This window comes from Belonocnema kinseyi, chromosome 6 (genome assembly GCF_010883055.1).
Source record: "Belonocnema kinseyi isolate 2016_QV_RU_SX_M_011 chromosome 6, B_treatae_v1, whole genome shotgun sequence".
Classification (NCBI taxonomy): Eukaryota; Metazoa; Arthropoda; class Insecta; order Hymenoptera; family Cynipidae; genus Belonocnema; species Belonocnema kinseyi.
Genome location: NC_046662.1, coordinates 92944121 through 92968177, shown reverse-complemented (window position 1 = coordinate 92968177; position 24057 = coordinate 92944121). Strand labels below are relative to the sequence as shown.

The window sequence follows — 24057 nt, the reverse complement described above, 5'->3', positions numbered from 1 at the left end:
AAGTATTACCCGGACTCTGCACCGTCGATTGGAACGATTCATAAGTGGTTTACCGAGTTTCGTTGTGGCCGTACGAGCACAGTTGATGCTGAACAATCTGGGAGCCTAAAAGAGGTCACTACACCAGAAAATGTCGAAAAAATCCATGGCATGATGTTGAATGATTAAGGTTATGGCCTCCGTATTTTGGGATGCACATGGCATAATATTCGTGGACTATCTTGAAAAAGGTAAAACCATAACCGGAGAATACTATTCATCATTATGGGACCGATTGAAAATCGAAATCGCCGAAAAACGACCGCATTTGAAGAAGAAAAAACCGCCTTATCATCACGACAATGCGCCTGTTCATTCATGCTTAGTTGCACAAGCAAAATTGCATGAAATCCGCTTCGAATTGGTTCCTCAGCCACCGCATTCACCAGACCTGGCCCCCAGCGACTATTACTTGTTCCCTAACCTGAAGAGATGGCTCACCGGTAAGATTTTACTCTAATGAGGAGCTCATAGCTGAAACTGAGGCGTATTTTGGAGACCTTCCGATCGAGTACTCTTCGGACGGTATCAAAAAATTAGAAAATCGTTGGACTCGCTGTATCGACCTAAAAGGAGAGTATGTTGAAAAATAAAACCGACTTTGGCCAAAAAAACGTTTCCGTGTTTCATTTTTCAGGGACTTATAAGACTGCCTAGTAGAATGCTATTGTAGATGCATAACCATAAGCCACCATATTGCGTGCTCACCGCGATACGTTGGGGGGGGGGGGTTAGTTTGTATACTTCAGTGTGCGGACAATTTTTCAATTAAATGTTATTACGTCAGCACTTAATGAAATAAAGTACGCAACGAACAGATTTAGAAGAAAATTGACGACCTTCAGGGCGGTGGCAAATATTTCTTAAATGTAATATTTTCTATATCGTTTCCACAGTTTTCTCTTGATTGAACATTTTAATTCTGAATGTCTCAAAACGCGTACCTTGCGATTTTGATAAAATGCATATTAAAAGAAAGCTTAGAATTTCTAATTTGGCATAATGGAAATTACAGGAGATTCTGAGATATTCATTAAAGTAATTGTGTAATTTCAACCCTTGAGGAATCTGAATTCAGAACTTGAAGAATAGTCTGTAAACTAAAATTGAGTGAAAATATTGCATTATCAAAGGATAGCAGTAATACATAAAAAAATGTTGAATTTTTTTCAGAGGTATCAAGTTTTATCGCAGTTTTTGTACAAATTTCCTCTCAACACGTAGGTTTTTGTATTCTGATACACGCGGTGATTCGTATTTCTAACAAATGGCGCGTCAACTTTCGTCCTGTGTTTTACATGGATTAAATTTATTTCTATTCTCCTATTGTTATTTTTAAGAGAGAGAATAATCTCATTTTGGTATCCAAATTCAATCAGTCAAATTTTCTCTGAGGGAAATTATAATACTCTCGAAAAATGAATTAGCTTATATTTGAAAAATAACCACAGAGTGGGTAATAAATTGAATGAACTGAAGCGACAAGATGTCGGCTTCTCTGCCAGATTCTAAATGTCCTTAAGTGTCACTTCTAGAGGCACCAACATGTGCAACCATTTACAACTCTGAGAAGTGGTTTATTTACATTTAGTTGCATCAGTAAAGTGCTTATTGTCTTAAAAGCTTTAAATTGTGAAAATGTAAATGGTTCGCTCTATTTTGTGAGAAGAAAAGATTTGAAATTAAACAGATCCGTAAATTAGTGCTTCCAATTATTTAAAAATATAAAAAAATACCTTTGGCTTTACCTTTCTTCAAATTGATCGTTAATAATCATGGTATTTGGATTCAGAATAATTAATTAACCTAACCCTTCAAGACATGATTTTTTTCTTGTTTTTGTAAAGGTTACAATTCATTACATATTTCAAAATATTTAAGGATGTTCAATAAACATTTAGACTCTGACTTTTGAAAAAGTATACTCGTGCAGAAATTGACCCAGTTGGCCGTAGTACAGCAAGGTTTCTGGTCGGATCCCGGCCGGCTACACCTGTTTGGATTTGATGGACAGGAACCCTCAATTCGGGAGCCGACCGCGTACCTGGTCGAAACAACCCTGGTTATATCTCATGGTCGGGAGCCGACCGGGCACTGGTCAGGATATTTTTTTTTGTAGCAATTACACATTTTTTAAGAACCGTGATATTATCAAAGACGTAATTATGGATGCTAGGGAATTATTCTTTTAAAAGTATAATTTAAAATTTTACTAGGTCAGTGAAACAAAAATGAGCTGTTTTAAATTCTTTTTAAAAAACATTAAATTTTTACGAATGTTTTAACTTATTAAATAAAACTGTTTTCGATTCTGCTATATGCAACAGCAGAAATAATACAATTGTCTCTATTTTCAGACAATGTTTAGTCTGTACACTTTCAAAATTACCTTCTGCGTCTAGCGACTGCGTAGACACTCAATAATTTTCAGTTTCGCACCTCGAACGATTTTGCACATCGCACTCGCGACGCGTCATTTCTTCTGTTTACAAATAAAATCGAGATCTGTAATTAAAATCAGGGGGTTGCTTCCACTGTACTGCTCAATGCAAAAAATGTGTCACGAAAGTTGAAAACGGCCGTGCGGCGGCGCTAATAGCAATAAATTTTTTAAAAATTGCCTCACAATCTTCTCAATTTTCCCAGAAATTTTAAGAAATTTAGATTATTCTCTTGAAAACTTTCGAACTTCTTTTAAATTCTACTAAATATGTCTTGAATTCACTCGATTTTTGTTCGTTTTTATTTTGCAATCTTACCAAATTCAGACACTGCTTTAAAATCTTCTAAACTATTTTTAGAAATTTTCTCTAAATAAAAACTTATTTAAATTTTCACGCGAATGTACGAATAATCTCTTCAAATTAATTTTTCTAAATAAAAAAATTATTTAAATTTTTATTAGGAACCTGAAAAAATGTCTTTCATTTTCATGAAACTTTACAAAATTCTTCAAAAGTCTTTAGAAGTTTTAATTAATTTTGAATCGTTTCAAAACTTTTGAATATCTTTCAAACACACACAATTTTTTTCTAAAATTATGTTTTATGGCAAAATTGCACAATTTTGCTTCAAAATCTTTCACTCTTTTTAAAAATTGTATGAAATAATTCAAAATGTTTTGTGATCTTTTTTCTATTTTCTCTCGAAATTCCTTAAAAAACAGTCATTTAAAAATTTCACATGAAATTTTTTAATATTTTTTCACACCCTGAGACCCAGTGGGCACAAAATTTGGTGACGTCTTTACGACATCGTTACAACATCTTTACGGCAACTTTACGTTATCCTATGTCCATGTCGTAAAGATACCGTAACGACACGGACGTAGGATGTAATATTTTCGTAAAGATGTCGTAACGATGTCGTAAAAGGTCGCCGAATTTTGAGCCCACTGGGAGAATTCAGTTTACCATAAAAATTAGTAAATCTTAAAAAAAAATTTTAAATGGTCTCAAATTCTTCCATAATCTTTTAATCCACAATTTTAAATCTTTAAAACTTAAAATTATTATTTTAAAACACAACCGGAATCATTTCTCCTCAGATCATTCATAATTAATAAAAAGCTTCTGACTCTTTTATTCGGGGTCTTTGGGTGTTCTCTGAGTTCACTTTTATGACCTGATTTTCACACCGGAGCAATAAAAATCGGCATAATTAATAGAAATGATTCGATTGAAAACAAACGGAAAAACACTATTAAAAAATCCACTGTGTCATTTTCAAAGACATATAACAGTCAAAGCAACTAGAACAAAATTACTACTAGCGCCGCACAGTGGCCGATTCTAGATTCAAGTGTTGATAACTTATGTGTAGTGTCAATTTTCATCCGATTTGAACCGTTCTTTTTTTTAAATACTTGTGAATAATTGTAGTTTTAAAAAACACAGCCAGAATTAGAGTTCGATTTGTCAGAACGCTGCCTAAACTAAAAAACCACCGGAAATCATCCTAGCCATTGACCTAAAAATGCCCGTACTGAGCGCCGGTTATAGATGGCATCAAAATGATAATCAAATTGCAAAATAAGTAAAAAAAAACAGTCCCCCTATTTTTTGTTTTGCCATTTTGACTACAGGTATTCACAAGTATTAAAAAAAAGAGCGGTTCAAATCGGATCAAAATTGACACTACACATAAGTTATCAACACTTGAATCCAGAATCGGGCACTGTTCGCGGATAATTAATATTATTAATTAAAATTAAATGTTGTAAATACATTGTTTTTCTTTATTCTTTCCTAACTTAAAATCAACACGTGGTTTCCAAAATGAAACAATTTCTAGGAGATTCTAATATTAGTGATTGAAATTCTACTCCAATTTCCTCGCCCCAATTGGTTAACTTGATTTGACTTTTGAAGTTCACTCTATTCTTTGCGATAAGCCTTAAAAGATAAAACATGTTACCAATTTCTCGTCTGAAGCAACATTTGTTAATCGCTTTGCGGCCGAATTACCCGACCGGATCCCGGTCGGTATTCAAGCCGGGATCCGACCAGTTTACCGTAACGTTTTTAGCGGAATATATATGTTCTCTTTTGAAGGAATTCGAAATTGTGATTCAATCTTAATCAATGATGACTTATTTTGGTTCCTCACAATATTTTCTGAAAAAAAATTATGAATGTTGGAACATTCATGAAACACTCAAAAAGCAAAGCGGTTACATGTTTTCAGGGACGCTGAGTCCAAATTTAAAGGTCATATGACTCTGCAAGGTTGCATTCTATTAATAATCTAAACAAACTTAAAACACTAAAAACTGTTCTCGACATAAATTGTTTGTATTCAGCGCCCGGTACACAGAACTTGTTAGTCATTCTTTGAGCATGGCTATCAGTCTGTAGCACAAAAGCCTGGTGCCTTGACACCCTCATGCAAAAGTGCATCAGGGTGTTTTTGGTGAAAGACTTTGGAAAGCTTGGTTGTTTGATGAACCAAAAGTTTCACTCCTTGGATTCTCACATAGATTACTTTTCAATGAATTTGGGGGATTACAGTGAGGAGCATAGACAAACATTCCATAAAGACATGAAGGAGATGGAACGTAGGTATCAGGGAAGGTGGGATGTGAATATCTTAGGAGATTACTTGTGGACATTTCAAAGAGAGGTTTTTCAAAAAGGGGTGAAACGTCACAGAAACTCCCTGTATAGGTATTTCGAGAATAAAAGAACAAGATATCATAGGAAAGAATAAAAGAAAATTGCCTTTCACGTGACCAGAGTCTGCTATTTTTACCACTTCCCCATAATTTTCTTAACAGTTTTAATTTTTTTAAATATTTGTTTTTAACTACATATAAAAATATACACCTTCTTTGAGTAACTTGAACTGATTGTTTAAAATCAAAAAACAAGACAATCGCTTTACATTATTGTTAAGTTTTAATATAATTTTCAGTTGTTGAAACCTCCCCATAGCAAACCTTGCCTCCCCTACTTCATATACATTTCCCTCCCCTCCCCTCACTTCCCTACCTTAGAAAGTAGTACGAAGGACGGACTGACGGACACCCGATCGAAACTATAAAGGTTTCAACCCGAGGATACAAAACCCTAAAAACTACATGGTTCTGCATTATTTCAGTAAAAACTTACATTTAAGCAATAAAAATTGGTTAAACAATTAACAACTGATGAAATTAGCCGTACTGTTTTTTTATCCTTCCTAATTAGTTTGTATCATTGTGATGACGACGATAATTTGCGATGAAATATGAAAGAGAGTTTTTTAAACAATTGATAGTTACTAAAAAATAGCTGTGAATTTGATTTCGGTTGTTCACACTTAGTTTGGATTTACAAATTTATTATGCTTATTTAATAAGAACTTCCTCAATAGAATTAATTATATAATATATTTGATTCCTGATGGATGACGTCAAAATAAAAAAATACAAATGGATCAATCAAAAGCTTTCGACTAAAGAAGCCTTTTCTTTTTGTGCAGGAACTTTGAATTATGCTCACGAAAAAATTTTTTTCTTTTTAAAACAGATTTTCAAATAATACAAATGACCATAACTTCCGTACTCTTCGATTCAATGTATTAATATTATAGGTATATCTCTTTGTCTTGACTAAAGTACTCTTTTCACTTCTTATATCAATTTAACAATAAATAACCTGTTTTTTAAATATTATAAATCACCACAACTTCCTTACTTTTCAATAAAATGTGTTTATAATTATTATTATAGGTCAATCGATTCCTCCCGAGGCAAGTTATCTTTTATATTGTTGCATCAACTTTAAATTATGCAAACGAAAAAATGTTCACTATTAAAAATATCGTATCCACTAAAAAGTGCCTGGAGAATCCAGACAATGTTTTAGAACATTGTATCAAACATTTTTCAATTTTCAAACGTTGAATTAAATAAATAAAAATATTTTCCAAATTTTGCATTACAATGCTTCCTTAAAGAGAAAGCAAAAAAAATACATCAACATTTTTTATTGGACCTCGTTTCGAGGGTGGTTCTTGCGGCATGGTGGACAGGGGTTGGAAGGGGGAGGGCAACATAAAAAATAAATGGTTCAATTTTTTGGGGGCCTCACCAAATTTTTTATCACCCATACCTCAACCTTCTCACATGAAATAACCACACGAAGGTAAAAGCCTATTACCGACCGCAGACAAAATTTTCACTTTCCTCCAGAGCTTTCCCCCGGAGCTTTTGTTGAGAAATCTAACTTGCCGACACGCTGCGTCGGTAAGCCCGTCCAACTTTCTCCTCAATTCAGAAAGAGAGGTCATTGCTTTTTGAATGTGGGACGGAAGTTCCTGCAGAGAAAGCTGGAGTGGTTCGTGGGAGATGTCGAGGGTGGCAGCACGTGACTTTCCGGCTCCGCTATTCTAAGAGAGCGGCAGAATGTTGAAAATAAACGCCGCTGGAAAATGGAAGGTGTTGGCTAAAAATATCCCTTGAGGTTTGGTAGGACCTACCAGTAGAGCAAAGTATCAGTATCTGATTCCGCGTACTAGCTAGCAATATCGATCCCCGATCAGGGTCAGCTGATCGGCACAAATTCATAAAATCCTTTTTTTTAGTTTTAAGTTTATCAAAAGTTGTACAATCTGCCCTTCTAAAGTGATCTTCAAAAACAGTACCGGGTATGCAAATCTTGATTATTTCCGGACTCTCGAAAGAAAGATTTATGGAAGCTCGATACTTCCACTGTCACATCGAATGTTGAGGCATGCATGGATTCTTGAGTTTCGTGTGATAATTGAAGTTTGGTGCTTTCAAACAAATAAATAATTATCCCGCATAAAGTTCTTTTCAAATTCTTAAATTAACCAATTTTTCGGCCCTATTTGAACTGATAAAAGTATTTCAAAATTTATAAAGCTTTACTCATAGAAAAATATCAAATTGCAAATGTATAATCTGTATTTTATTAAAAAAATGTAACCATATAACAATGGTAAATTTTTATAAATCCTATATTTAATATGGCTGTGCGGCTGTTAAATTTTTTGACATACTTGCATTAACATATTGTGATATTTACTACTTTATAAATATCAAACAAATTCTATAATTCGAACTCTTTTTATACAACTGTCTTCAAAGATTTAGTTCTCAATGCTTTGATACCAAGGTGCTCTAATTTCGAAATAAAAAATTCTGAAGACTTCAGTGATGACTCATTTGAAAGGTTTCACAGAAACAGTATATTGTGTAATAAAATCTTGAAATTTGCTCATGTGTTATTCTTTATGGATTTTAAAAATGAAATGCTCGTAAGTATTTTATTTTTTGCTAATGTTTTTTTATTTATATTTCATTCCCTAGTTGCATTGTATCTGCTTTTGAGTGATTTAACAAAACATAGATGAATTGTTCAACGAAACTGAATCAAACATTAAATGATAAGCAAGTAAACATTCACTAAAATTGCATTACAATAATATTATACCCAAGTATATACCCAAATTTATATTCATTAAGCAAAATTCAAAATTTCGAAACATTTGTTTTCGTTTTCCGGCTTTGAAATGGCGCCTACAGACTCTTTGCCCCCGCCCCCACACACTAACAAAGAAAATGCTTGAAACGAGAATGGTTTCATGTTTATTTCACTCAACACTATGACTTATAGCCAAGCACCACGTGCCAACATTTTTGCAAAAGTTGCGTGCTGGAAAATAAACTTCACTAATTTAAATAAAGTATTTGTAAACAGTTTTTTCTTTTTCAAAATATTTCGAAGCTACACAAATAATTCCAAATAGCAATGGACCTGATGATTTAAAAATACATTAAAAAATCGTTGTGAAATTATGTTTTTTTAATTTATATTTTTGCAAAAAGGATCTTAGGAAGGTCCTTTTTCTTTCTTTCAGGTTATCAAAAGTCTCTTTTGAAAATAAGCAGATGTTTTTTCAACATTTTTTGATAAGTGTCACCATGGAATTTTCTCAAAGTCGGTCTCTTTGTGTACGCTTAAATTGTTTGGTCCAAACAACAGAATGACGATGCGCAACTAAATTTTTGTCTGACGAATTCGCAACAATGCTTTTGGTTGTGAATATTTATTTTAGGCTTCATTGTTTCATTTTGAGTTTCACTTTTTCCTTTATTTTCAATTTGCATTGTAATTTAACTATTTTAGCTAGAAAGTAAATTAAATTTTTTGTATCATACAGTAGGATTATTGTAACTGAAACTGTATCAAGCCTGTTATGCCATTAAGAAAAATAGTTTATCTTAGGTTATAAAAATGTTAGATAAAAGTTTATTTTTCGCGCTAATTTCCATTGAATTGGGTAAATAAAACTGATCAATTTGTAAATCAAACCACCTTGAAGAAGCTGAAAAGCCATGAAACTGTGTTTATTTATAGACCGAATGTCCGCGAACAAAACGTGGATCTGATAAATTAAGATTGAGAGAAAGAAAGAAAATCTCGAGACAATGACGTAGTTCACCCACGCTTCATACGCTTTAGATCTTCTCAATGGAGATCACTACATGATTTTGATGGAAGAGGGGGTAATTTAAAAATTATAGAACATATTATATATTTTACAAATAAATATAAAATATTTTGAAAAGGTTTCAAATATAAGAATGTCCTCTTTATTTTTCGTATTTTTAAAGATAATTAGAAATTCTCAACATTCTGAATTATATTTGAATTTTAATAAAAGGGGATATAGTTATGAAAAGTTCACCCAAGAATATTGATTTGATACTAGGTACAGAATTTCCTTTGGTATTCCAGTTACAACTAGGAAAAGGATTTTTAAAACATAATAATATAAATTAAGTTATTGGCCGTTATTGTTTTTAAAAAATTTCAAAAATTATTAATCAGGTATAAAAATATTACAGATTAAACTTACAGATCTCATTAAAGCGCATATTTGTTATACTCACATTTTTCCTCTAAAATTAATACTTTTAAACAAAAACTGAACAAATGCTTTAAAGAGGACAAGATACATTTCTGGGAGGGGGGGGGGCACCAACCTTTTCCCGGAAATAGATTCAACCTGAGTGAGGGCATTCTCCTTTTAAAAGAATGAAAAAAATATCAGTAACCTATTTTTAATAATACAGCACAAAAAATATTTTTGGGAATTTTAAATAAGTTAACTTTTAACTTATTTTCTTTTAGATCAACAAGTGGCTCTTCAGTGCAATAATTCTTTGAAATAAGGCTTTTTACTTTTAACAAATTTCATAAAAATCCGCTTTTGTAGAGAGAAATAAATCTTTTCAAAAAGAGGAGACAAAACGTGGAAATGGGTTAATACTCATATTTCTTGAGCATCGTTATTTTTCAGTCTTCTGCAAATAAGTTAAAATTAGATAGATTTTATTTAGAGTGTCGCGTGACGTACGAGTTTTTCAAAAGATAAAAAAGCAGTTATGGAAAAAGTAACGAATAATGGAATATTATATTATTGGGATCATAAAAAAGAAAGGTGCAATATATTTTTATCGTATTTCCTTTTATAATCGTGAATATAATTTCGCAACCGAAATTTAAATTCCATTGAGTAATTGAAAATTTTAATCAAATCTAAATTAAAAATGGGTTAACCGACAAATCTAAATAATTAATAATATTTCCATTTGACTTTTATAGTGCAAAATTTCAAACATCAAAGATGTCATAAAAATGGAATATTCTATAGACTCTAAATAGTTATGGTTAATAAAAGACTGTTGTTGGTTGACTTGTATCTATCATCCTGGGCGGATGCTTAGGATTCGGGTCAGACCTGAAATAATTTCACGATGCCCGAAATACTCATAAATCCAATCTGACTGTCGGGGTAACAATCAGAAACGTAACACAAATTTCACGCATGATTGCAAAAAGAGTAATTAAAAAATAAAATTGTCTGATTTATTTAAAATGTCTGATTCTTTAAATTTCCCATTTATTAATTATGATTTTACCTTTCATATGATCGAAATCGTTTTGATAAAGAAAATATGAAGGCTGTAAATAACTACATTCGTGCATTGTTTGACTCTTGAACCTGAAGGAAATATTTATGTTTCAAGAAATAAAATATGTTTTTCATTTCAATTAACGAACCAAATTATTTTAAAGGAATTCTTCGGTTTAAAACTAAAATTCAATCAATTTAAAAATTCATAAAATCTTTATAATGGTTCATAAAATATAAGGAAATAGATCTATTGTTAATTTCTGTCACTTTTATTCTAAAACAAGCTTTATGAAATCTAAAAAAATTCATTACATTGAATAATCTGTACATTTTTTTCGCTTTCATAAACCATTTTAATATTAACTCAATTTTTAAGTGCAGGGTACTATTTAAAAATAATAATTGTATTTTAATTTTTAATTTGATCAAGTATTAACAGTTTTTTGTCAATTTTTTCAGGCATCATGGAGCAGTTTGAGCAACTGCTAACGTGCGCAATCTGCTTGGATCGTTATAGAAATCCAAAGTTGCTGCCATGTCAACACAGTTTTTGCATGGAACCGTGCATGGACGGCCTTGTCGATTACGTTCGTCGACAGGTCAAATGTCCAGAATGTCGGGCCGAACATCGCATACCCTATCAAGTAAAATTATATTTTAAATATTTTTGAAGTATCTGTATTCATTATTCATCCTAAAAAATGATTTGAAGTTTCTTTTTAGAAATTTTATAAATCCTGTTAAATTATCGAAACTGCTTTAAATTCGTAAGAATCTTTCCATATATCCTGAAATCTCTTAAAATATTTTGAAATCCATTTAAATATTTTAAAAGCCATAAAAGGTCCTGAAAATTCTCTAAGATCCATGATAAATTTCAGAAATCTTTTGAAATTCCGTTTAATCTTTTGAAATTTTTCGAAATCTTTTTAAATCCGTGGATATAGTTTGCATTCTTTTGAAATCTTTGCAAATATCTTAGAATCCCATGAAATTCCTTCATACACCTTAAAATTTTCGAAATCCAATTAAAATTTTCTACTTCATAAACAATTCATTTTAAATAATTTCATATTTCTGGAAATCCTCTTAAATCGCGTAACTTTTCAATGTTTCAAAACCTCTATTGCTTTGTATTTTTATTTCCTAGATGAACTATGACACTGAAAAAATGGTTAGTTGAGTTAAATATTTAGTTATTTAGATATGATACTGCTATTTTATTATTTGAAACTGTTATTTTATTAGTTCGTACATTAATTCCATTAGTAGCACTGACTAATCAGTTAGTACCAGAAGTAAGTAAATGGTTGTCTCAACTAAGAAAATAGCAATACCATATCTTACTAACTAAATAGTTGACTCAACTAACCATTTTTTTCAATGTAGAGTTATTGTCATTTTTAAAGTTGAAAAATAATATCCTCGCACCTCGTCCCGTTGAATGAAATTCCAATTTATAATTTAAATTCTTCTCTTAATTTTCAGGGTGTGCAGGCCTTCCCAACAAACGTCACCTTGCAACGTTTTTTAGAATTACACATAGAAATTACTGGCGAATTACCAGATCCCACAAGTGGCCAAACCATGGAACGTTGTGGCGTTTGTTCGGAAAAAAGTTATTGTGCTCTTTGCGTCCATTGCGAGAAAAAATGCTGTCCAGAATGCAAGGATGCTCACATGGATATTCTCAGGCGAGAAATCACTCGCATCAACTCACAGGTAAATATATTTCCAAAAAATATCATTTTTTATGTCGAAACTAACTCTCAGGTATATTAAAAAAATCAAAAACTATGTAACACTATTCTTTCACAAAAATGTAAAAAAAAATATTTGTTATTATAAACTATAGTTATTACAAACCTTAAAAATTTGATTCTAGGTCAATTATTAGATTTTCATGGACATTGTCGACTTTTTCTACTTAAGAATATGAGGAAAAGAATGCCAGAAAACTACGTGAAAAAATATTTTTAAAATGTTTGCAGATGATGTTAAATTTGTTTACAGTCTCCATGCCAAACGGATCATCGAAATTGAGCTCTAAAGTGGTTAAAAATTCACGGTTATTTCCGTTAATGATAGACTTTCGCACTTTCTTGTGCCAATTTTAAAATTCAATAATAATGATAATAATAATAATAATAATAATAGATTTTAGTGAATTAGTTGGCCTTAAAAATGTATTTCTTACAAAGAAAATCAGTTAAAAGTTTTTAATTTAACTTCATAATGTTCCTAATTGAATTTACTAAATTTAAAAGTAGGATATTATTTATTCAAATTCTCTAGAATACCTAGAATCGGCTTAAACATGTGACACTTTTCACTAAAATAAAGGTATTTTGTTTACCTAATTCTTTTCATAGTTCATATTGCACTATCTTTCCTCTCTACGATCTGTAAAATGGAAAGGAGGAACAAAGTTCTCCAATAATCTTTTCAAAGAGAATGTTTTTTTACATTTAAGTTTAAATCGTTTATATTTTGCATATAGATTTAATTTTTTTCTTTAAAAAATGTGAAAGTACATTTTTTGAAAGAAATTTATTGAAAAAGTTGAAATTAGTTTTTCTGACAAGAAAATATTTACGCAAATCCCAAACGCTTTATTCTTAAACGTGATCCACTGAAATTGTGAAAACATCAACATCTCACAAACATACAAATGGTGGTTGGAGACGTAATTTGAAAAATAAAATCTTTCATTTTTCATTCAGTAAATAAATATATTATGTCATGAGTTATTGAATATTTTGCAAATAGTGCTTAAAGAATAAAAGGCGTGATCCAATTTAAAAAAAATATTATTAAATGAGAAATATAATGGCCATAATTGCCATAATTGCCATAATTTAATTTAATTACAGAAATTTAAGTAGAAATATTCAGATTCTTTTGGTACAAACAAGGCGAGCTGAAAAAAGGGCTAATTGTAACGAAATTTCGGTCCGTATAGTTGGATTTTTTTGGTACGCATGAACCCTTTCTCACATTTAATTTTGTTTTTAATGAAGGGTGTCGTTTTTAAGAATCAAGCAATAGGGGTTAAAAACAAAATTTGAAAAAAATTCCAAAATTTTCCCATGCGCATAATCGCAAAAAATGGTCAGAATTGTCACTTGAATAAATAAAAAATGCGCTTTGAAAATTTAATTTTTTAAATACTTATCTGGTACATAAATTATCCTCATTAGTGTTTATCTTTATTGCACCTAATTTATGAGGAAGCTAAATATTTTCTTATTCGACGCATTTTTTTTTCAAATTTTAAATGGTATTTTTCTGAAGTGTGGATCGAATTTTGAATTAAAAAATTTTTTACAGGATGAGGGAACATTAAGATTCTCAGACGACTATCTGTTATTTGGTAGAACCAATTGGTAACGACATTAATAGCTAAATAATTTACCTTGGGCGATTTCTTGGCCGGCAGCACGTTTTTTGCGAATTGACCGATCACGTTGCCAGGAGGATCATAGTTACAAACGATGTACACGTGACCCTTTGCGCTGGTCGCCATTCCAACGCCCACCTTTTCTGTTTCCTTCCAGACTAACTGAGTAAAGTGTCCTACTGCACTTGGATTCCTTGGTTTCTCCTCGCCGAATTTGTACAAAGAAATTTCCTCGTACCTAAGTAGAAGCAAGGTTTCGTATTTCTTTGGATATTTTTAAACTCCGTGAAATTGTATTAAGAAGAGAAAACTGTTCGTTTTCTCCTTCAAATGTATTATGGTAGTCCAAATTTATACATGTATGAATTTAAATTTTGGTGATTAATACGCCCTCCCTTCCAATTTTTTCTTTTACTAAAAATCTAATTTCCGTATTTTTTCCCAAATCAGTCAATAATAACCCGTGCTCCCGGGCTTTTCAAATTAGCATGGAATTTTAAATGGGGAAATAACGAGTTTCGAAGAAATGAAAAAAGTGCTTGTTATTAACTTTATTGTAAATAAAAGTTTACTTTCCTCTTAAGGAATTTTTAAGAAATGATTTAAACCTAATCACTTGCATCCCTGTTTAACCAATTATATTGTGCTCGAAAAAGTCAACCAAAGAATTAAAAATAGCATTTTTATATACAATTGATGTTAAAAACGGTATTTTTTCAAATTTTAAATATTTTAATTCGATAAGCGACAAGTTTTTAATTATTTTTAAACTAATTTTATTTAACAAAACAGTGTGTTGAAAAGTACCAAAAATGAAAAATGAACATTACAAAAAAGAATTTTTTTCTGGCGAACCTAACCTACCAACAAATTTTCTCATTGTCTCATATAAATATTTGTTGTGGATTTCCAATAAGAGGCAGTATTTTTCATAGTATCAAAAATTAAATGTAAACTCAAAAAAATGTATTTTTTCATCATCATCTAGTCAGTCCTTTCTGTCCCTAATCGGTGCTAGCTAGCCCGTCAGGCCTAACCAAATTTCTAAGGGTCTCATTAAAGTCTTATTTGTATATTTCCAAAAAGAGCAACAATGTTCAAAAGTGTAAAAAGTGAAAAAAGAAATATAGAAAAATGAAATTTTTTCCCATTGTCTAGTCAGTCTTTTCGAGACGTAATCGGGTGCTTGCTAGCCTGTCAAGATAAACAAATTTCTAACTTTTGAGTCTAAATAGTTTTTGGCACATTTCCAAAAATACCCAAGGTCTTTAAAAGTATAAAAAATGACAAATTTGCAGTAAAAACAAAGAATCTTTTTCCGCATCATCTGGATAGTCTGAAATAATTTTTAACATCAATCATCTAAAATATATTTTTACAAGACCGACTGACTAGCGCTCGTCTAGTCTAGCGCTATTTTCTCTCTAAATTTGAATCCATTAAAATGTTTACTAATTTCAATGAGTGGCTAAATTCTAACTATGAATCAGTAGTTTTTACTGACAAATTAGTAATTGTTACTGATAAATTAGTAAAAAATAACTGTTTCATAGATAGAATTGAGCCACTGACTGAAATTAGTAAAAATTTTAACTGATTCAAATTTAGAGAGTTAGTCTGTGCAGACTAGTATTTTTCCACACAAAATCGTTTCAGTTCTACTCAGCGCCATTATAGACTGTCTTGACAGCGCTACATTGACCATCAGGACGGTTTATATTGGCCCCAAATAGCTCCCCGAAAATTTTCTACACATGCTTTTTACAATTTACTGAAATAAAATACTGTTCAAATAAGTAATAATTGCTTGGAACATAAAAAAACGTTCAAAAATACTTGAAAACTTGTCATTTATTGATTAAAAATAATTGATATTGAATTTTTTTAATGCCAGCTTTAGCATGAATTTGACATTAAACTGCTATTTTTCAGGATTTAGGAAATCTTTCGGGCACAATACGAAGGTGTTAGGAGATAAAAAATGTATTGGTTGGAAATTATTGCCTTGTTTTTCATTAAGTCGTGACTAAAATTTGATCACCAAAAGCAGAAAGTCGAATTTTTGAACCACCCTAACGTTTACCTTCCAGAAATTCATCTATTTCACTTTTCACTGTCTTGCCTATAGATATCTCTGATTGGCAATGGAAAAAATTGTAAATTAAATATAAGAGTGAAGAAAAAAAGATAAACATTTTTGAAAAATTACTTTAAAAATAAATAATAAGTAAATTTAAATTATTATCTCCAGAATTTAACTGACCAAACCTTAACTGAGTCTATTGGCTTCATTATCCATTCCGGATCTGAATTGTACGCCTGATAAATATTTTCTCCGTATGGATTATTGCCCCTATGTTCCATAATGTTTCTCTTTGCTAAATTTTCTGCCCATTCTTGTGCAAATTGATTCAACTTCAATATGGAAGAGAAATTAAAATAAAACATTACTTCTTAAATATATAATTTGAAAACTCAATCCAATGGATAATATCAATTTTTTATTGAAGTTATTACAATTTAATTTTTTTTTAGTTACTTTAGATATGAAAGGAGATAAATGTTTTACTTTTGCATCCTCTACCAATGGTGGAGAACCGTGACTGACTCGATAATCGTTGTGGTGTTTTATACACCCTTGAATAAACTCTGGAGTTATTTTTCTAAAGAAAACAAATTTCAATTAATTTTAATAGTAAAAACTTTTTCAGAAAAATATTTTCAGTACTCACTGAGGCATTCTGAAAATTAAGACTTTTAATACTTCCTTTGTAAATACGGTTTTTTTTGGTTTCTACAAATAAAATGTTCCAAAGAATGTAATTTAGAGGTTATTTGCCAAAAAATAGGTTAACTTTTGATTTTGGTTCAATGAGATCATAAAAAACTTGACTGTAGAATTCAGATGTTCTTTTTCGATTGATAGTAGGTATATGAAATATACTCACGAAGAAATAATTATTCTTTTCTTTCAAAATGCGAGAAAACGGAAAAGTAGAAAAGAATCAACAACAGAGAATATTTAAAGAAATTTTAATTTTCAATAAAAATTTCTTGTTTTGCCAAGGAGAAAATTACTAATGGGGCAAAATTTTGTTTAGAACACTACCAATCCTTCATTGTTACGTTTGTTCGGTTGCAAGATTTCAAATATATATTACAGAAATAAGCAAGAATATTTTTCCACAAAAAAATACTTAAAAACAAATAATACTTTTTCTAATTCACTTCCAGGTGCGTAGAGGGTTACACAGACTGCAGGATGCTCTGGCCTTAGTTGAAAAGAACACCCTAGGTTTGCAAACAAATTCTGCATCAGTGGGCGAGGAAGTGGATGAAATTTATAGAAGACTTAGCAAGGCTCTTAAAGATCGAACTGAACATCTACGTAACGAAATTGATCGATATTTAGGCACAGAACTCAGAGGCCTCATCCAACTCAAAGAAAACCTCGAGCTTGAAATTTCAAACATCCAAAGCAACTGCGACCTCGCGGAAGCTCATATCAATGAAAATGTGCCCTGGGATGATGCAGAACTCCTCGACACCAAAGAACTCTTTTTAAGAACGGTGGAATTCATTAGGTAGTTTTTTTGTAACCAATTTATATAATACCATTATTATAATCAAATAAACTTCCTATAAAGAAACCAAACTAAATTAAATTAAATTAAATTAACTTAGCAAAAACTGAAATTTACAAATAAAGAATAAATTGTACGCTTAAATTAGAGCTGAACTCTACGAAATATTTGCTTGACTAATTTGCAAATCTAAAAATATATTCGTCAAAAGAATACTTATTGGTTAAAACAAGCGATAAATATGGATTCGATTTTTATATTCAAAAGTGATTTATTCTTGTAGTAACTCTTGGTAATGAAATATGCCTTTTATTGGAAGTAAGGCAACACTTATTTTTTCAAATTTAAAAAAAAAATATTTTCTTTGAATCTCAATAACTTTAGACCTGATGGCGACGTCTGTTTTCATTATATTTAGTGCAAAGAAGACATCGGGTAACTTTTACGCGAGCCAAGTCATTTTTGTGCCCAGAATTTTTGTTTATTAGATTAAATTTTCGTATTTAAAAAATTTCTATAAAAATAATCTGTCATCCATTTATTATACATCTTGCATCTTTTACAAAATAATTTGAGAATGCGATTTTTTTAAAGAGAGAATGTTCGTGGAAAAATGTTGCATAAATATTTTTTTTTAATATGTATTTAACAAAAAGAGCAATGTTTGCATTCTAAATTAAATAGGTGTCTAATCGTAACTCTTTGGAATTTCGTTTAAATCGGAGAAATAAACATTACCTAGATTCTTAACAGAAACTATACACAGGAATTATCCACGAGTAGTATTAAAATTTAAAATTAAACTGAGATAAAAAGCAGTCAATTTTCCCTCATTTTAATTTGATAGTTTTTTAAGCTTGTAATTGCAATTGTTTTACTATCAAAGGTTTAGAATAAAAATAGTTTACCACTATTGGCTTCGAATAAAAAAATGTACAATTTTAAGTGATTACATCTATCAATTTTTCAATAATAAATACACTGCAATTGTTCAGCTTGTTAAGTTCAAATCTAGTTTCTAATTTCGTGTAAGCTTGCCATTTTTGAATTGCTCAATTTCGATCTCTTTCAGATTCAATATTTTCGTATTTCAACCTTTTCAATTCGATATTTTTAAAATTTTGAAGTTTTTAGAAACTTTCACCTTCAAATTTCTTGTAGCTATTCGATTGCAAACCCTAAAAATTATCATAATTTAATTTGAAAAAAGGTATGAAGACATCAATCTGGAATTGATTAAAATTTAATTAAATGCTGCAAATTTAAACCTTTTCATCTATTCGCAATTGAAATAATCAGTTTTTAATTCCATTTGTTTAAATTTGAGTTTTTACAGTGTTAAACGATTAAATTTGTGTTTTTTAATTTTCTACAAATTTGTCTCAATTTTAATACTTTCAAATTTTTCAGAAACTTTGAATATGAAGCGGGCGACTATGGTCGACGTGTTCGTTTCGTGATGGCACACGACCCAAACCAGCTGGTGCTTCATGTAGCTGGTTATGGTGAATTAAACATCAAACCGGAAGCCGGCACCGCGGGTCTTTTAGGAAGCAGTTCCGGAACTCTTGCACCACCCGGTGGATCTCCAGGGTTAATGAGAAGCAAAAGCGATCATCGACTTGCTTCCCAGTATCGCCAACCGGATGACGATCGGATATCCAGAAATCGATACGCCCCGGACTACGAGTAATTTTCCTTGCTATGCTAATTACACTTAATTATTTTGCCCCTATTTATTTTGTTCTCCTTTATTATTCAATTCGTAAATCCAACTTAGAGGGTCTAGAATCTTACTTTAAGGTTTTGTAAAGTGCTGAAACAGAAAAGATCAGTGACTCGAAAATTTTTATATTGCAAGCAATAAGGATAAATGGATTATGGTCAAGACTTTTTCTAAACTCCAGGCAGTTTAATAAAAGAAGCACGTAGAAAAGAGTGATCTCGGCCTTTTCCGATCGAAGCAACGAATTATTTTGGCAAGTTGCCAAAGACCTGACGAGAGGGAATAAGTTTTTCAGAATGACCCACATATCTATTCCGAAATAAGTTATAAATACTAAATGATTTTTTTAAACATTTCCACTCTTCCCCCGTAATTTGATGTGCGGCAAGCACTTACTCGGATATAAAGTGAGAAAATTTAATTACAGGCCGTGTAAGATAATACTCGTCAGCACGTTGGCAAGTCGCTTAATGAACCCGCTCGAAATGCAAATTGTTGAAACAGTTGCGTGCTGAGCGCAAGCGTAAGTGAGAGAAAAGAAATTGGCCATAAATTATTTCTTTCGACGCTGCAACCCACCCTGTATTCGAGCTCTGCCCTTTTTCTATTTAACGATCCCAATTTCTGAGTTTTTATGGCACCTTTTTCCATTTATATTGCGACGAATCTTCTTCAAATGGAATTCTTGTTTTCCTTAAAAAATAATAAGAGAGAAATTCGTTTTTATAATTAATAGATTCTGGCGATGGATTGTCTCTAAATAAAGAATTGGTTATAAGAACCTTCACCGACAAATTAAAGTAGGATTCGAAAAGGATGGTTTTAGATAGTTTAATCAGGATATATTAGTTAGGATCAGAAAATTCAAAGGTTTGAATTAAATCTAGGTACGAGGCACCGGAGTATGAGGCACCGAGGAATAAATCGCGGTATAGGAGTCGATTTATGAGGCATAGAGATGGTGAAGACTCAGATGGCGATACCAGGTCGACTGTAAGATTCACGGGGACTCAAGATTCAGCAAATCCAAGAGAAAAAGTCCTCGACACGGAAGATGCTGCGAGAGGTCCTCTCTCTGGGATTTTTCGACTCACGGATTCCCCTCGTGTAATGAAGAAGCTTCAAGAGTGCGAAAGAGCAGGAAAGAAGAGAAAGGAAGAGCCCGTCCAGCCGCAACCTGCCCCACAACCAAAGCCCCAGGTGAGCAAAAGCATCCTTTATTATTAAAGTAGACTATTAAAACAAATAATTAATCTTGATTAGCAAAACAGGTCATATTTTATTTTTAAACTTCATTTAGGGAACGTCCATTAATTAAGTAAGAATGAATTTTTTTATTTTAGACCCCTTCCCACCTTACTGTAAGGATTCGTAAGTTTTCTGCTTTTTACTCAATATATAAATTATTTGTACTAGAAACGATATATATTGCAAAGAATTAATTCCTTTAAGGAATTAAACGAGATTTCCAAAGCTTTTTAGGAATCTTATGGAATTTAAAGATGTCAGGGCATTACCAATTTTGTATGCTGTTCTGAACGGTTTTAAGAAAGATTTCCGCGCCTTTCAAAGGTATTTAAGAGATTTAAATGCATTTCAAAAGATTTAACGGCATTACAAATTTCATTAAGTATTTCGAACGATTCCAAAGAATCACGAGTGGGTTAACAGATTTCAGGAGTATCAAGAAATTATCTAGTTCAATTTCGGTAAGAATCTCAATTTTTCAAGAGATTTCACAATATTTTAAGGGAATTCAAGGAGCTTAATTATATTTAAGGATATTCCACGACATCTCAAGAGATACCGAAGACTTTGAAAAAAATTTGGGAGATTTTGCAAAGTTTTAAGGAATTATTAAGAATTTCCGCGGATTAAAAATAATTTAAAGAGATTTCAAGGAATTTTAAAAGGGTTTCAAGAGATACTAAAGTATTTTACCCATTTTTGAAAGATGTCAGGGGATTTCAATAAGACCTCGACGCTTTTAAGAGATTTCAGAAGACTTCCAAAAATTTCATCTGATTTAATGTGATTTTAAAATGTTTTCAAATATTTCAAGAGATGTTATGGAATATTAGTGGATTTTGACAGATATAAGTGGATTTTGCTGATTTCATGCGATTTAAAATGGCTTTAAAAGATTTTAAAAGATTTTAAAGTATATTTACGAGTTTTAGAGGATTTCTTAAGACTTCAAAAGATTTAACAGAATGTCGAAGGATTTCCAAATATTATGAAGGATATAAAGTGATTTTTAGTATTTTAATGGGTATTAAAAGTTTCTAAGGGAATTCACAAGATTCAGAAAGACTCCTACTGATTTTAAACTTTGTAACGGGATCTTATAATAATTCGAAATAGTTTACGGAATTTCAAGGCTTTTCACGGATTTTAAAGATTACCAGTGATTTTAAAGTATTTCAAAGGAACTTAGGATATCTTGAAAATGATACAAAATATTTCAAAGAATTAAAATTTGTTACAAGCTTAACAAGATTTCCACACTTTGTTTGGGATTTCATGAGATTTCATGAGATTTAGAAATATTCCAGGGCATTACAAAATTTTTGGGGAATTTTAAACGATTCCAAAATATTTCGGAAAGTTTAACAGACTTCAAATGATATCAAAATATTTCAAGAGTTTGCTGAAATTACCTAGTACAATATCACAGATAATTTCCATTTTTAAAGGTATTTTACACAATTTTTAATGACTCACAGGAGCTTAATCAGATTTTAAAAGATTATACATTATTTCAAGAGATACCGAAGGATTTCGTTGATGATTTTATGGGTTTCATAAGATTTCGGAAGAATTTAAAGGATTTTAAGGAATTCTAACGGATCTTAAGAGATTGCAAGGACCTTTGATGATTTCATATGATGTCAAAGGATCTAAAGACATTTTAAAAGATTAAAAATTACATCCACGCATTTAACAGGATTCCGAAAGGGAAATGGCTTAATGGTGTAATAAAAATAAAAAAAATAATAAGGTATTTGTATGGGATTTGTAAGATTCAAGCGATTTCACGAATTTAAAAATATTTCAGGGAATCTCAAAGAATTTTAAAAGATTTTCACAGATTTAAAAGAGTTCCATGGATTTCCAGGGAGCGCTTAACTATTTAAAAAAATAATAATTTATCAATAATTTTAAAAACTTTAAGAAATTTTTCAAATTTTTAAAAGAATTGGTGGGATTTCAAGGGATTGCAAAGTTTCCGAAGGATTCCACGAGATTTCATGAAAGACTTAAAGCCTGATTAGCCCCTCACCTTAAAAGAAAAAATTGTACGTAACTAATGGACGCTTCCTTATCATTTTTAGCCATTTTTGTTTTGTACAGAACAAATTAAATTTAAGGGTGTCATTCTATAGCTTCTCGACTCTAGAGAAAGAAATGTAGGTGATGGAATAATGCGTGACTAAAGAAAGAGAATGATAAAATAAAAAAATTAATTTCATATCATGATTTTGACCGTTATTTAATGAAACCCTTTAATATTTCATTTTTTCTTAATTCTAGAAAGGGTTTTCTGTTTTAGAATACTTTAAAAATTGGAAATAATTATTTTTAAATAGTTTATAAAATTAATAAACATTTTAGTGCAATATTTAAATTAAATACTTTAAATAATTTACATTATTACTCACAGACAAAGATTGTTGTTATATTTATGCAGTTATTACATTTGTTAAATCATGATTATCATTCCGAAATCTGCAGGAGTCAGCCAGTTGCTCACGAGGCTTCAAGAAGTTGCTTGGCTCCCTTGAATTGAGTAAAGACTGCATTGTATTTATCTTGTGTTGGATCATGGTAGTATTTGTAGTATACTGGAATTAATGAAGTCACTAAGAAGGACGATATATAAAGATTTAAACAATAAAAGAAAAATGGTGGAAATTATTTTAGATTTTTTCTCCTCGTCTTTATACAATAGAATTACAATTCATAATAAACGTATCTTATGAAAAAATACAAATCAAATTATTATAACATTTTAATTTATGTGCAAATTTTACATTAATTAATTTTAAAAAATCAATTTCATAAATAAGTACTTCAAATAATATAAATATTCATTTATGAAAAATTAGTCAATAATTTCTACAAAAAATCCAATTTTCATTGCTTGGGAATTTTATTATAATTCTTCTAAAACTTTTATTTAGCATAAATTTTTAATAAGTTCATTTTGTAATTTTCTAGAGAATATGCTGATTCACTGAATTACCTCTATACCATTTTTTTAAACCTAAACGTACACAAATCCTCAACAGTATTTTTAATCAATGAAAAAAATTTCTAATATTACAGAGGAAATCAGTGAGAATCTGAAAAGAATTCCCAATTGATATGCTAATTTTCAGAACATTGCAGAAAATGTATGAATTTTAAAACACAAAGTCTTTGACAGTTTTGTGAAAATTGTCTCCTGGTACTTTTGCTGCAATATATCGTGATTTCCATCATTCCTTTTTCTAAAATTTTTGGCGAACTCCAACAAATTTTCTCAACATTTCAACAATAAATTTAAGCAAAGCACGCAAAAAATGTAACGTATTAACAAATTTATGTAGGTGATTCATAAGTGTAACATTTCTGAGGAATTCTTTAATTATTCTTTAATTATTCTATATTTTATATTCTATATTTCTATGGAAATGTTATCTGACGTGGAATATGCAGGTGATTTTTCACGAAAGTTAATCTGTATCACCTCACGTTTTTCATCTTCGCCAAAAAATCTCAAATTGAACAAAAATCAAAGAAACTAAAACCCTTGATTGTTTATGTTTGACAGGATTTTTCAAATCCTGACCAATAAGAGCAGAAAATCGGGGCGAGTCATCTACACACTCAACACC

At 30.9% G+C, this 24057-nt stretch overlaps 2 protein-coding genes across 11 annotated transcripts in view; one reads left to right on the top strand and one right to left on the bottom strand.

Annotated features, from left to right (window-relative positions):
* LOC117175064 overlaps nt 1-16764 on the bottom strand; it is a 106239-nt gene extending 89475 nt beyond the window's left edge. For all 6 annotated transcript variants that reach the window (XR_004467426.1, XR_004467425.1, XR_004467427.1 and 3 more), the window contains exons 1-4: nt 16600-16764; nt 16407-16530; nt 16131-16282; nt 13883-14105 (exon numbers count right to left, since the gene is read on the bottom strand). Coding sequence is in view for 3 of the 6 variants with exons in the window: in XM_033364607.1 (XP_033220498.1) it covers nt 13883-14105; nt 16131-16282; nt 16407-16530; nt 16600-16607 (507 nt within the window). In the remaining 3 variants the exon portion in view is untranslated. The remainder of the gene's footprint in view (nt 1-13882; nt 14106-16130; nt 16283-16406; nt 16531-16599) is intronic.
* The window catches only part of LOC117175063 (RING finger protein nhl-1), a 78228-nt gene that overhangs the window by 24973 nt on the left and 29198 nt on the right, over nt 1-24057 (top strand). For all 5 annotated transcript variants that reach the window (XR_004467423.1, XR_004467424.1, XM_033364601.1 and 2 more), the window contains exons 3-7: nt 10927-11111; nt 11956-12189; nt 17102-17451; nt 18862-19140; nt 20065-20377. Coding sequence is in view for 3 of the 5 variants with exons in the window: in XM_033364601.1 (XP_033220492.1) it covers nt 10932-11111; nt 11956-12189; nt 17102-17451; nt 18862-19140; nt 20065-20377 (1356 nt within the window). In the remaining 2 variants the exon portion in view is untranslated. The remainder of the gene's footprint in view (nt 1-10926; nt 11112-11955; nt 12190-17101; nt 17452-18861; nt 19141-20064; nt 20378-24057) is intronic.